At 36.7% G+C, this 15879-nt stretch overlaps 1 protein-coding gene across 3 annotated transcripts in view; it reads right to left on the reverse strand.

Annotated features, from left to right (window-relative positions):
- Positions 1 to 44: 44 nt before the first annotated feature.
- The window catches only part of METTL14 (methyltransferase 14, N6-adenosine-methyltransferase non-catalytic subunit), an 89527-nt gene continuing 73692 nt past the window's right edge, over positions 45 to 15879 (reverse strand). For all 3 annotated transcript variants that reach the window (XM_082759768.1, XM_082759769.1, XM_082759770.1), the window contains 7 exons: positions 15612 to 15699; positions 13257 to 13347; positions 11671 to 11812; positions 9158 to 9250; positions 7647 to 7763; positions 4808 to 5018; positions 45 to 1634 (listed from right to left, as the gene is read on the reverse strand). In XM_082759768.1, coding sequence (XP_082615894.1) covers positions 1321 to 1634; positions 4808 to 5018; positions 7647 to 7763; positions 9158 to 9250; positions 11671 to 11812; positions 13257 to 13347; positions 15612 to 15699 — 1056 coding nt within the window. In that variant the 3' untranslated portion in view covers positions 45 to 1320. The remainder of the gene's footprint in view (positions 1635 to 4807; positions 5019 to 7646; positions 7764 to 9157; positions 9251 to 11670; positions 11813 to 13256; positions 13348 to 15611; positions 15700 to 15879) is intronic.

Here is a 15879-nt window from a genome sequence, read left to right on the forward strand (position 1 = left end):
GAAGAAAGTAAATCCACAAAGTATTTACAAAATTATTTCAACACTGGCTTTGATAAACAAGTTTAATAATTTGCTGCTTTACAGGACAGTTACTTAAAAGCTTGGCTTCAACAGATAAACACTGGAACTTAAGAGCCAATTTTCCAAAATCCATACCTAAGAATTTGAGATGCCAACAGTCAGGTTCATTCACTCTACCAAGTACTGTCCAGGAAGCTCAGAGTTGCAGCTCTGCTGAAAACAAGTAGTGTACATACCGCAGTGAAGCACTTTCTTGTCATGCTGCTCTCCAGTGCTAATCACCAACAGTCCATTCCCAATGCAGGTGGGGTCCACAAGCAAAGCAAAGTGCTCAGTCTGATGACTGCACCTTCTTTGTTCAGCTGCTTATGCTCAGGAAGCACTCACTCACCTCACATCACCTCAATTTCCAGTATGGCCTCTAACAAGGTCTTTCTACTACAAACATTGCAATTGGTCTGCAGTGGGACTGGTTTTCCCTACCAAAGAACAAGGCTATTACTGCCAGAGGCTGAGTGAAAATCCCTACTCAAGAAACGATCCAGACCTGTACAAGTTCTGGACTGGATATAAACGCACAACTTCTTGCTTTCACAAAGTACATGTGACTGCACAGAATCACCACTCTCCCCACAACTGACATCAAAAGCAAGTGCATGTACTTCACAAAGGAAAAATTAAAACTTGTTCCCTATTCCCAGGAATAATTTGGGAAAATTAGACCAAATAAGAAAAAATAGAATTCTATTTATTCAGTTTGCTCCTTGGTTTAAAAGAAGTTAAAACAGTATAGACACAGTACTTTTTCTTCCATGAATAAGAGAATAAGTCTGCTATTGCCATGCAATTCAGAACTGCATTTTATGCCCATTCCATCCTATTAATGCACATCAGCCCCAACCTGGACCTACAAGGAAGGAAAAGGAATCCATGTTTTGGAGAAAGTGACAGTTAAAAAAAACAAACAACACAGCTTGCAAGTTTCATAAGGGAACAGCAAGTATCTTCACTTCAGTGCTGTGCATGGCTTGAAGAGATGGTGCTCCCTGCTTTGACAACAGAAGCCATTGGGAGGCTGAGCTTAGTGCCATCAGGTGCAGGATCCTGCCTGCAAAGTGAGGTGATGTGCCAGGCCAGTCACTAAAAGGCAGAGTATTCGGAACTGCTTGCACCAAAAACAATTTAAAAAGTCATCTAGCTTGAGTCCTCAAAATAATTCACTTTAGCAAAAACAAGACTAAGAAAAAGGTTTGGAGATGAGGCAAGGGACTGCGGGAAGAAGTGATTTCCTAGCAGGCGTCAGCGTGTGGGGAAGCCTCCCCTGTGGGTACCTCCACGACCCCCTCTGAAGCCTCCCCTCTCACCCCGGAAGTTAGTTCTGTTCCTCTCTCTGCCCCTCTCTCCTCGGCCTGCTGAGGTGCCGCCTCTCCCTCCTCCCCTTGGAGCGCCACCACCCCGGTCGGACTTGGACTTGGGTGGTGGTGACTTGGGCCGAAGTCTCTCGATCTCTTCAGTGCAGCCGGTCAGGTGGGAATTTGGAGTAGTGAAGTATGAAGAATATGTTTCTGCGTTGAAATTGCTGTTTGTGAGGGTGGGTCCGACAGTCAGCCAGCCTAAGGAATAGAAGCAGAGTCAACCAAAGCACTAACTTCGTGCTTCAAGGCCACCACAAGTGATGGGGACAGACTGTTATCTACATGTCATCTGTACCGGACAGGATGAAGAGGTCACCTCTTGAAAAACCACAGTTGTTGAAAAGTTAAGATTTTACTTTGACATTTGTACAGGCTTTTTGGATTGGGTTTGTTGCTTTTTTTTTTTTTCCCCCTCTGGTTCCCATATCAATATGTAACATTCAGGCTGTGGTTTTACAATACCACTTTCCCGGTTCTTTTCACTTGTTCTTACATTACATTTTCCAGCCCCTCTGGGACTGCACTGTAAACCAGACCAGTAAATTCGTCTAGTTTAGATAATCTCTTCTTCTTCTTTCCCCCCTTTGTAAAAGGTGCTTAACTTTGTCTCCAAGAACCAACTGTGACATTGCAGCCAGGAGCACAGCATTCAGTAAGCACACATTTGAAAACACAGCAAAATATCAATGCTGCTGAATCCCATGAGATGAAAACAGAGTATAAAGAGTTAAGCCAACCTGTTTATGTACAAACATAACGTTCAGTGAGCACTTCAGCTTCACCAAGTGAATCAAGGAGGAAGGAACATACTTGATTTAAATGCCTATCTCCTCAGAATATAAACTAAAATTGGGTTTGGACCTAAAATAAGGCTTGACCACTTGAAAATGTCACCGGAAATTTAAGTTTCATTTGCATCATTTTAATGAAGAAGAATGTGGCTCAGCAGTCTCACAACATGCTAATATGGAAAACAAGAATAAAAGAAAAAAGGTCTATTTGCTTAGGTTTTCATACTTCACAGATCACTATGGAGATTCACAAATTCAAAATTGAGTAGTCCTATACTCAAAGCGTTAATCAATAAAAAAACACCATGCTCTGCCAACTTCCCAAAGAATAAAGGGATTTAAAGTACACAACCTAATAGCAGGATAACCACTAAATTTAAAAATACAAATGTTGAACCAGACAGACAGGACATTGTGACACTAACTTATGAGAATTCACCTACAACAGCATTGAAGTAATGTCTAAACAATGTATTTCTACCAAACAAAAACAAAACAAAAAAACGCACAAACCACATTGAGACATCACCATGAAAATTCAAAGCAAAGGCAAGCCAAAGAATAGGAAAGGCCAATAACCACTACTCTCACTGATCTACAGTCGTGTGAGCAAAACCAAAACAGTACTGTGATATGTACTTAAGCAATATTGCCTACAGTTCCTCTACTGATATAACACTTTTTCCAATCACAGTAAAAGAAAAAGCAGTATTTTTTCTATCATAGGTATTAACATTCACGTTTTGTAAAACAGACCATGGCTGGACTCGTATCCATTTCCCTTCTGCTATCCAAACCATTCATCTCTACTTGGTAGAAAACAGTGTTATACAGAACTGCTAGAAGAATCTCAATCAAGTGAAACCACAGCATTTTTACCTCTCCATCCTCCAATCTCCTTTATTTTTGAAATGGGCATGCTGTTACTATTCATTGTTCAGAGACCAACGCTCACAGCACCTGTCAGCGTGTAAAGCACAACTACACTACCATGACATCAGGTACAAAGTCACCTCAAGCACCCACAGAATCACAGAATATCCAGAGCTGGAAGGGACCCTCAGGGATCATCAAGTCCAACTCCTGGCTTCACACAGTACCACCCAAAAATCAATCCCTGTGTCTGAATTCCAGCAGCCTTGGTGCCGTGTGCACTGTCCCGGGGACCCTATTCCAGTACCACTGATAACTGAAAGAACCGGGTCCATTGTGTTGTACTTCACGTTGGACTAGTGGCACTGACAACTGATATAAAAGCCAAAAACTGTGTCCAGATATATCTTATTATTGTAGCCTGTACTCTCCTGCAGCAAAATTACTTCATCATACATGACAAATTGGAAAGCCTGACCATCTAAACAAATAAAATGCAGTACAATTCAATCCAATCCATGTATTTCCACGTTATCTGTCATACTAAATGAAGGACCCAGTGTAAGACACTAGCTCTTGAGATACCGACAACAGGTCTAGCACCAAGCTCAGAGGGATTTAAAAATCAGTTTAGAAAAAGAAATCACACTCCTGAGGTGTAAATACATGCCATGTGGGGAAAAAGAAATCTCAGATGAATTTTGTTATACTCACTGATGAATTAAACACATGAACAGGTGAAAAAACATTGGTTAAAAAATAAGCTATTTCTGAAAAAATTATAGTTGTCACAGTTTCCAAACAACACAGATTCATGACTGACAGATCTTCACATAAATTAAACACAGACCTCCTTGAAATCTATTCTCTGACCTATGACATACCTCTGGAAACCTCTGTAGGACACTGGTATGATTTTTACAAGCAGAGAGTTCTGTTGCTGTGTCTTGCACATGATAAAGACATCTCAATTTTTACAGCTGCTGTGATATTTACTTCACTATTAAGTCCAAAAAATTGAAGTTTAGTAGGAACGACATATACAGAATCTGACTTTGAAAGACAAAAAACCCACATTTCAGTATTCCAGTAGAATACTGCACAATTTCAGCATTTACCTTCAATTAGGATATGGAGAGCACAAAAGCCTGAAGATCGTTTTTATTGTTTGAGTAAGTATTTAGTTCTAAAAACGAGTATTTATAAAACAAAACAGAAAATAGTGGTACCCGAATCTGTGACTTGGACTTGTTCCTAAACATAATAGTAAGAGCAGAAATTATAACCGTAGTATCACTTGGTACAATTCCATACAATGCTACTGCCACTAATGGAAAAGTCCCTTTGATACTGTCACAGTGACACCTCAGTCCTTCTCTGTTGAAGAACATCAGGCTGGTTAGTTGTCTGGGAACAGAAGGGTAAGGAAACCTGGGAATTTCTCCATCTAGCAGGCTTCTCACTTCCTAATGATTGTACCTACAGAAAAGTCACCAGGATGGACAAACACTTTAGCTCATGCCACAACTTGTTCAAAAGGTTTACTGAAATCTACACTGCACTGTCTGAAGTTGCAGCTAGTGCAGAAGGACTAAATATTACTGTCTCAGCTTCCACCAGAACCTGTCAAGTGGTCTTAGATAACAGAAGAGGGCTACTGAAGTAAACTAAAATTTAACTAGTTGACAAAATAAACATCACAGGTACCTGGTCGAATTGTACTGTCCCTTCCAAAAAGATGAAGACGTCGTCGTCCGAGGCAGAAATGCTCAATAATGTGGAAAATCTCTACAGGCTTTTCTATGTTGCCAATTTCAGGCTCTTCTGTGATGATCAGGTCAATGTCTACATTAGCATGGATGAAGTCACCATCTGTGCTGCGACGCACGGTTCCTTTAATGCCCATGAGGCAGTGCTCCTACACACAGACAACACAGAAGAGCACCCGTCACATGCTGCCACAGCACAGGCACCCATGGGTTAAGGGAATTAAATTCTAGGCAGAGTACATCTCACTGCCATACAGAAAGAGTCCGAAGCATGAACTAGAAAAACAGAATGAGCAGAAGCTACTAAAAAGGCTGTTTGAAAACAAAGCGGAGAGAGCACCAGTTACCTGGCTTGGTGAAATACATGCTATGAAGTGCTAGAACTCAGAGGATGAGGTAAGATATTTGAACTTCTTCAATTACAGCAAAGTTAGAACCGCTTTAAGCTGGAAAAGCTGAGAAATCACCATAAGAAAAGAAAGCGCAAGGTAAAGGTAAGAGCAAGAGAACAGTTTATTGTATCAGCATTCTGATCCTACCTTTTTTTCATACATACAATTCCCAAAGTTCTCAGTCACAAAACTGTGAAAGCCAGATCTATTTTTTTTAATATCATATCTGTTATGAAAATAGCTTTTATCCTTAGATTCCTTTCCAAAAGATATCGCTGCATCAAAAAGTAAAACCACTATGAAGCTATCAGTACAATCTCAGTCAATTCTGTGAGCATTAAAAATGTACTTTAAGTGTAACAAGCATTGCTTTCCTTTCCTCTAGAACATTATAGATCTCTGGAACTCACTAGTACGTAGTACTAGTACTATTCCTATGAATAGGAAATCACCCTAACAGGATGAAATGCAGGCTCTACATATTAATATCAGAGTTCTGTTTCTGGGAATACTAAACCTCAAATGAGCTATTTTCCCTGATACCATAAAACCCTGATTTACTAACCGTCACCAGATAGCTCTAAAGAAGATGTAGACAAAAGTATGTAATCATTTACAGACTTTTGGCAAGGGTTTTAAGAGTTAGTGAATAAATACGAAAGGCAGAATAGGTGACCTATCAAATGTATGCAGTTGATCAACTGCATGGAAGCTATATGGTTTTTGGACATTATATTTATCTAAATAAAAAGCTAGAACACTGCTAAATAAATTACCCATCAAGCAAAACTTCATGATTCTAGTCTTTAGAAGAACTATCCAAAACACCTTATTTTCATAATAAATGGAACATCACTCATTAGCACTGCAGATTCTACAACAGGTAGCACAGCACAAAGCCTACATCTGGAGAGATGCCTGAACTAAACACAGATGGACAGTATTTGCTACTGTAATCACTGGTAAATACATTTTGCACAACAGAGCTATTTAGTCAAAATAATCTAGCTGAATTTTCCATGTTTAGTACATAAGTAGTGACCTCAGCCCAACCGTTGTTCAATAAACAGAGAAATTCCCTAATACAAGAAATTATTCTCCTCCACTAAGACATGGAAGTGCCCCCCAAATCCGCCTCTCCCTCATGAGCAAGCTGAACATATTTGCAATATTGTATACAATAAACATACAGTATTTATACTTACAAATATTTATAGCTAATACAACACACTTTCAAACAAATTTCAGATTAATGTAAATGCAAGTCAAAGAAAGATTTTAAAGAGAAGTTTATACTTCTTAAAGCTTGCAAATCTGAGACAGGGCAGAGGATGCTTGACACTAATGAATGATTAATGAATGTAGAATGAGTCCAGAGGTTAAAGACACTTTAAACTATCAGCCAACTTTCTGCATTCAGTAAAACTGCCACAGTTATATTACAGCATACACAAAATAATTCATTAATCCTATTAACTTTTTTCTAAGGTCTTGAATAATATACATTTGAGTCTCTTAAATCAGAATATTTTTTTTTTTGTCCTCTGCATCTCTTGCAATACACATCATCTACAACACATGCCTATGAAACTCCTTAATTTAAACCAAGCTGACTGATTCTGTCACTTGTGCATGACAGTCATCTTCAGGAAGATGCTGACTAAACTATGGTCCCTGACAGTCTTCCATCTGGTTCAAGTTCAGGGCACATACCTGAATATATGTGTTTAGAACCATTAGCCAATCTTCCAGAGTGATTTTTCATCATTATAAATTGACTACATCAATTTATAATCTACAGTTTTAAAGATTCAGACATCAAATTCAGCCAAGATCTTCTGCCAGCTTTAATTCCAGCCAAAAGATGTTCTTCTCCCCTCTTGTATGGAAAGAAGCTTGTGTGTTATACAAGGTTTTACTAATAGTGCTCATTTACTATTCACCCATGACTGAAACGACCCAGAAGACAAAAACACTACAATGTACAGTAGAATTTTCTATACATTTTTCCATTCTCACTCTCAGGATTTCGTTCCTGTTCCCTCAATCTACAAACTGTCTTCAGCCATCTGCATTTCAATGAGGATCAAAATTATCACATTTAGAATATTCTAACAGAAATCTACAATGCATTATTAAACGTAGTTGAAACTTCTATACTTCATGCTGAGTGAAGTCAAGAAGGGGACAGAAGTTCATCACGCATTCTGTGAATATGTTGTATGTGAATATTTTCACATAATGCACTTTGTGGAAAAGAACTCTTGCCAAGAAGCCTTGGTATCCACTTCCCTGAAAACAGGTCACCAACTGCTGTGGAGCACCAGGTGTTCGATGAGCATGAAGGGACAGAATGGGAACAGAGGAATGTAGCCAAACCTTTACCTTGGTTCTTTGGAAAACAGCCTTAGGGTCTAGTGTCTTCGTCTTTCCAGGATTGTTCTTATTTGTTTTAATCCAACAGATGTCCTCACATCTTCTGTAACCCCATTTGCGTAGACACTACATGTTACGGACACAAAACAGTTCATAGTACACCAAAAACTAAAGTAACCTAAACTGAAAACTAATACGGATACTTGACTTTTCTTAAAAGTTATCTGGAAGAGAAATATGTCACAGATGAATGAACCACTTCACTGGCATGACTGTACTATGCTTTGTCAAGCTGTCAAAACAAAACAAAAAATTTATACACACACAGATTTGTCTACATACCACCTTTTTTTTTTTTTTTTTTTTTTTTTAATATCTAACCATAGATATTGACAGCACAGCACAGACTCCCTACTGAACTGGGCACACATATTTAATTTTTTTGTTAACCTCGTGACGCTTAAAAATTTAATCAGAACTAGTCAAAACAACAGCTGCCTTGGCCCTGTCTCCACTAATACCTGCAATCAGGTAGTGTTTTACATCCAAATAAAATTCTATAAAGATTCTTTACTATCGCTGTGTGTCCTTTTTTTCTATATTTAAAAACAAACAAAGAAATCATAAGCCTATTTATAATTAGCATTATAATAATTTATAATTATAAATTATAAATATAATTATAAATCATTACTATCTTATACCTATTTATAACCAGCATTAGAGACCTAAGCTCCTTCAGATATGGCTGTGGTCAAGAACTGCCCAGCTACTATAAGCAAGTCCATGACCAAAATCATACATATGTGTAAAAGCTACTTTAACCAACCTCAGAATGAAAAATAGGTGATAAAGCCAACAGATTACTAACCACACACTGTCTTTTAACAAACATTGTATTGTTTTTTAATAAAACACTGCTCAAACTAAGAAAAGAATGTTTCAACATAAGAGCATACTGGAAATTCTTAGTCCACCAGCCCCAACAAGAAGCAGTGCTACCCTGGCATACACAAAGATTACTCTTTAGAGTAATCCAAGATCTTCCAGGGTAATAAAACCTCACAGCTTACTACAGAAGAGAAGATCTGCTTAACAGTGCCACACACACAATTCTGTCCCACTTGATGAAACAGCAGCACATTTCTACTAGAAAGAACATTTCTATAAGAAAATTTAAGACTTGTTAAAAACCATTGATTTAAATGCATTAAACATGGCAACCTGTTCCTGTGGCAACATGCATGCACCAAAAAACAAGACAGCAGTACAGCTTTCTAGTCATGAAAGAATTGTGCTTCTGCACAGTCACAGCAACTCATCTGGAAAATTTTAGTATCAAAACAGTTAATGCCAGATCCACTTAAATGTATTTAATCCACTTAAAATTACATATCCTCTACCAGAGTAAGAAAATATCTCTGAGCCTTTGCAGCTGAGAATTCTATACAGAGAAAGTCAAAGATAAAAATAAACTTTTAAGCATGTCCCTGATAAATTGAATTAAAACATTGTCTTACCACTCGGCCAAGATCCAGACCCTCTCCTGATCCACACCATAGAAACACAAATGACCTTGGGGCAGCAATTTCTTCAATTTCCAATTTCATGATCTAATAATAAAATGTTTTTGAATTAAATATTTACTTTTTTTTATTTTATATAATCCCTAATTATATCAGGATAAATAGCTAACAAGTGTTGAAGCATTATCACAGAAACCATCAGAAAGCACTTTTAATTAAAGATGTTAGTTCAGATAGCATTATCTTTATGGCCATCTTCTTAAAATAGTTTTCCAGAAAGCATGGTGTGCAAGTTAACTTATCAGTACGTGTATATTTTCAGTGTAGTTGATGATCAGCTTGATCGTTATTTTTAGCATAAATTTTATCTGCACATAAAATTCCATTCTTAAAAGACTAGTACAATCCATGTGACTTTCCTCCTAAACCACTGCTTAATTGCATCATTCTTTGGTAGTAAAAAGATTTAGTAACAGAACAGGGGTACTCTGATTCTTTTGAGCCCTGAAGTCACTTGTATGAAGCTTATGAAAACATGTTTAAAATAAAAAATAGTAAAAAAAATACACACAGCCTTATTCCTATTATCATATAGAAAAGACATTCTCTCCATTTTCACTTTCAGAAAAAGAAAAAGTAAGAATTTATCAGGACAGTGGTTCACCAATAACAAATGAGAAACATGTAGGATGAAATAACTTCAGATGCAAAACAGCTGTTTCTCAGTACAAATTGAAGAGATTCATCTGTAACTTGCCAACACATCAAATCAAGCTTCATAGCTTCATTAAGCATCACTGTTAAGAAAAATAATGCAGTAGAAGGCAGTTTACGATGATACAATTCATGACTAAGAGGATGACTCCTTACTCAAAAAAAAAAAAAAAGAAAAACTTCTAGATTTTCTGTAAGGACAAAATATTTTTTCCGTCAGACAACACTGCCAGGCATCATTTTTTTCCTGACATAACGGGATGGCTAACACAGAAGCTACCTGTTCCTTAATATGTCCTTAACATTCCTTAACACCTAACCTATTATTACAGATATGAATACCTTTGTTTTCAACTTCATTCCTTTAAGGTGGACTGTGTTTTATTTTGTTCACTTGATTGATTAGTTTGACTGATTCACTTGTGAAGTTACATACTCACAGGTTTTGGCTTTAGGAGACAAACTCAATCTAATCTACAAGGAAGCTGTCCCCCACATAACCCTCCCTCCAAACTACATAGAAGACAGATGAGAAAAATCTCCACTACAGCTGCTTCACTCCAATGATTCACTTGTATTGTGACAAATCAGCTGCTAACACAGACACAGTCTGCGTACGTCTCAAACAGGGTCTCTGAATGATATGTATTTATTAACTGTATATTCCAACCAACATGCCTGAATCTAAGGATTCCTGACATGGTTACTCGAACAGTTTTTAATCAGCTATTTTGCTCTACTACTAGAAATGCTCTGTTTTCTTGTGGTTTCTTTGTTTATAAATGGGTAAAATGTATATACATGTATATAGACTAGGACCACTTTACTGGTATTCAACATTAGCATTACAAGATTTTTTGTTCTATGCCCAAGCGAAGGAATACTTAAGCTTGTCAGCATGCTTTGTGTCATCAAATTGCTGTGCTTAATGAGATTCAGTACCTCAAGGCCTCTAGGCCTCACCCTACATTTCTAGAGCTGACTTTATAGAAAAGGTACAGATATAAAACAGTTATGTATCACTAAGTCTTGACTGTTTTCTTCTTTACATCCACATGCGTTACTACTGGAACAATTTTTAAATCTTTTCTGCAACTCAGTTCTCTGAAGTTCAATAAAACAAAAATACCTACGCTGATCTTGAGAAAGATCACATCTTACACGCTGAGATTTCTCCTTATTCAAAAAGCCTTTGAGGTGACTAAGTAGTAAAGGAATATGTAAATACAAGACAAAAATCATAATCGATTGATCTATTTTGTCAGGCTTCTCAAGATTACAATTGGATTGTTAAAATTTCATACCTAACCAACACTTCAGAGAAAGAAGGTATGTCAGTGACATATACTCATCTACTCTTTTGATGAAAGATTAATGTGTTAAAAAGCATACTTTAGAAACCTCTTCAAGAATTTAAAGAAACAAGGGATTATTTACAGTGGAGATATTGTGAATTTCAACAGCAAAAATCAAAGAGAAAAGGAAACTCTGAATTTGGGAGTAGACAGAAAATCCACTTAGTACATTTAAGTTTTCCGTCAGGCTCAGGGAAAATAAAATGGTATTTCTAATTCCTTAAACTCCTCGGGGAAAGAAATGTCTTTTAACACAAACACTGTAGGCATACGTATGATATAAAAATTATTTTTTATAAGAATCTAGACTTTTGGTTTCGAAACACATCCCATTTTTCTTTAAACACATCTCTAAAACATTCTGCTACCAACTTAAGTCCTCAAACTAATCCTTAAGTACATGTATGAAATCCTTTCCATAGCAAGAAAAACACTTACATCATCCCAGGTCCAGCACTTTTCATTGGCAGTAATGCCAGTCTCTCTGTAGTATTCTTCCAGTGGTGGTTCCAAGAGAATCACATCAAATTTGGACTTCAGTTCCCTAATATCAAAAGCTTCCAAGTCTGCTTGTAAGTACCTATTTAAACAAAAGATGATCAATTGCTTGGAGAAGTTACAACAGTGCTTTGAAACTCAGACTCCACACAGCACTTCTGCATAGCAAGTTAAGAGCAGAGACTCCCATTTAGTTCACGAAAGCTTAAACACACTAAACACAAGGAAGATGCATAAAGCATTCTTGCTTAACCTAGACTGGATGCTGTTCCATGGACGATATAGGAGAAAACATCAACATTTGAGTTAAACATCAACTCACTAACAGGCTAACAGACTTCTGGTTTGCTTCACTTCAGAAAAGTGGCATATTTTTAGGATTGGCATTTGTTTTATATTATGTTGAAAAGATTCTGAATACTGGAAATGTGGTTACTTTTCACATAATATAAATTTATTTCTCTATCCATGTAGTAAAAGCATAATTCCCTAACAAGTTCGTTTACTTAAATAAGCTCAAACTCACCCTTATGCCTGGCATCTACACTGGCCCACTAGGTACTGTTGTATCACTATCCAAAACAATGATACCCTGTTCCCCCAATACCTTTAGTTTCAAAACGCCTGATTAGCAGACTACCACCACCCTTCCTCCCAAAAATAAATCTGGAAGAGATGATTATTCTGTGAATGTATTCACTGCTATCAGAATGTAGCATTTGATTACAAGTTTTCCCTTTTTTTGTTTTCAGGCTAAGCATGCAAAAATGCATCTAATTTCAAAATACCAAGTTGGGTTACACAGTTTGTGTCTCAATTGTTTAGACAACCCCTTCAAGTTTTTTCATATAATTTATGAAATAATGCTGTTTTTCTGAGTACAGATTAGGATTGCATTTTAAAAGCATAAGGTTCACATTCAGATAGGTTCAAACTCCTGGGAGTAACATGCTGCATGCTTATACTGCATCTAGCTCTCAGCAAAAAACTGAGAGGTAATTTGAAGTTAATAGGACAAATTATTTCCAGCCAACCTAAACTTTTTTGGTCTTAAACTGCAGAGTAACATCTGATTAATAGACACTAAGAATGAATAGACACTAAGCTGAATATTATATAAAAACACTTTTAAAAGAACAACTAAGGTTACACTGAGGCCAATTTTTAGGTTTTCTTGTTAGCATAAGCTACACAATACAAAGAGATTAATGATCATACGGTACATTCCTTTCAGTTCCCAAATTAAAACCTGCAGCTCAATCACTTGGCAGCTCAGTCTTAAAAAAATAAAGCTTCACATGCTGTAAATAATCACACGTTGGAAGGAAATTTATATACTGCATTAAACACATAGATTAATGAAAACAAACTGATTTTATTCTTCTGAAGTTTCAATTAATCTGTATGCACAAACAGAAATAGAAAATGTAAATTCTGAGCAGGTGCTAAAGATAGAAATTTACAAAGCAGACAGCTAACTTCAAACCAGTCTGGAGAAGAAAGATATTTTCCACAAGAACACTTACATGGGAGGAGTGTTAGATTTAGATATCAGCTCGTCCTTCAATCTGATGAGCTCTCTAAGTTTTGGATATTCTTCAAACCTATCTGCTAAGCCTAAGAAGAAGAAAACATGAAGTCAACATGTTAATACTTAGCCTTATTTTATTTTTTGTTAAAACAAACCACACCATTCAAAGAAGATTTTTGTTCAGTACTTAAAAGCTTTCTGCCTTTACCCAGTTAGTTATGGTTAATGCAGCTGGATATTAATGAATTCAGTGTCCATGTTCTAATCTTCTCTAAAGCACCACACTGATCAAGAGTTCACAACTCCTTTTATAAGAAGGAATATCTTTCATTTAAACGAATAGTGGAAGAATGATGAAAGAAAGTTATTTTGTTGTTCCCCCATCCATAAATTCATATTAAGATATAATTAACACTAATTTCCACCATTGTTTTAGTTGATCTTTGAGGACTATCTCTACAGAAACAATTGGGTTGTAGCTGATTCCCTTCAGCCCCTTATACAGAGATCTAGTACTTAGCTAAGTTGTGGAGACTTGAACATGGGTATATTTATTTATTGGATTTCAAGACTTAGCTTTATGATTGCTAATTTTCAAACTTTTTACATGTATTGAACTCACAAGGGAGAAGCCTAATTAGGTTTTCTGCAGTAAACGTTTCTAAAAAAAATAAAAATAAATCAGTATACTACAGCTCCCCTCCAAAAAAAGTGGCCAGAAAGAGTATATTTCTGTTATTTTTAACAATAGTATCAGCAGAAGCTGAAAAGGTAACCATCCCAGTCCCCAAGCAGCTTTAGAGTTATTTACAAAGTCTCATGATCATTCACATTTACTACTTCAGTGGAGTGAGAAAAACAAAAACAGACTCCTCTCCTTTAATTCAAACTTCTGAACTCCAAACTCTAGGCATTACAGTGATAAAAGAATTTGTTAGTATGCATCCCTGCTGTCTCCACAGTTACTTATGTATAAGAAATCACAAATTATTTTCATCTCTTCCCTCAAATCCCTAACATCTTAAGAACACCACCATGTTGTTCTGATATCCACTACTGTGTTCCTTCCAGTGGAAGTCAAATACTCCTGACCAGTGGAAATGGAAGCTGGTTACCAGCAGCTAGGCAACAGATAAAAAAGAATTTTCAATCAAGATAACTTTAATTGTTTAAAACAAAACAACACAAAACAAAAGCATTCTCTAGGATGCTAAGTGTCTCTCCCTGGTATTATGGGACCACTACCTCCCCTAGAGTTTTTTACGGCATAGCATCCGATTTTGAACTAGCACCCAAGCAGTCTCAGCATTCACGCAGAAGACTTACGCTAACCAATATGCCATTCTTTATGCAGCAGAGAAATTAGAGTAAATAACATGGGCTGGTATCCACTCTTTACATACTCAGTTCCAATAATAATGTACAACTACCTCAAGTGTGTAACTGTGAGGCCCAGGTATTTTTTAAATTAAGATATTTTTTAAATAACTGAGTCAAAACAGTTTTAATAATAAACAACCTGATGTGCTTTACAGAAGCATTCACAAAATAGAGAGAAGAAAAATTAATACCAACTGCGTCGATAGGCAAACAACCCTTTTTTAGGCTGGCACCTATACACAACATTCTTTCCCTGACAATTGTAATCACGATAAAATATGGGCTGAATAAAATGTTGCAGACAGCTGTAAACAGGGAAGTGTCCTGCCTTGTTTTAAAGCACGTAACCACTACGCACCCATTCTGGGAAACAGGACCAAACAGGACCCTTGATTTTGGAACTATTAAATTTGGGCTTAATAAATTAAGAATTCAAGAACAAGCCCTTAAATGATCCGATAAACATGAACTTAAAAAATTACATCCTCTAAATGCAGTAATGTATTGGGACTTCTAATGAGTTGTCAGAAGTTACAAACCTTAGCTGGTAAATATTATCCATATTGCTTACTACGTTGAATACTTCAGTATTATCTGTACTCTACATGCATTCTTGGAGACAATACATCCCAGGAACAGCTGAACTACAAGTCAGTCAGTTACACTTCCAAAGACTTCAAAATCTGCTCATTAAACTCATCTACCTCATCAAGCTTAGTTTTAAAAATATTTTCTTGGTTAAACACTTTCAAATAAAATCCCAAGATAGACTGGTTAATATTCTCCTAAACGATTAAAAAAAATCATTCACATGAATTTATACATTGATATGTATGCACAGAGGGACAAAACAATGAAGTACATACATGCATATCTACATTTTCCAGTAACTGTGAGAAATCAAGAAAGGAAAAAAAACAAAGTGCTAGTGAAGAAAATGAGGTAATATCAATCAGTTAGTATGACATACCAACATCTCTGATGAAGTTCTGGGGTCTGTGTCCTGTATCCACAAAATGCTGGCAGTAATCATTGTGGGGATTTAAGCTCTGAGTACCCTAGAGAACAAAAGGATTTCAGTGAGAACTACAGTGATATAACTAAACACACACACTGCATGCATTAGTCTGATAAAAGAGAAAGTAACTGTTTTTTTTTTCAACATGCCTTTGTAAGCCAAACTATTAGAGACTGTTGCATTCTTCCTCCCAAATCAGACTCCCCATTACTACTGCTCA

Source organism: Aythya marila (genome assembly GCF_965140915.1).
Source record: "Aythya marila genome assembly, chromosome: 4".
Taxonomy (NCBI): domain Eukaryota; kingdom Metazoa; phylum Chordata; class Aves; order Anseriformes; family Anatidae; genus Aythya; species Aythya marila.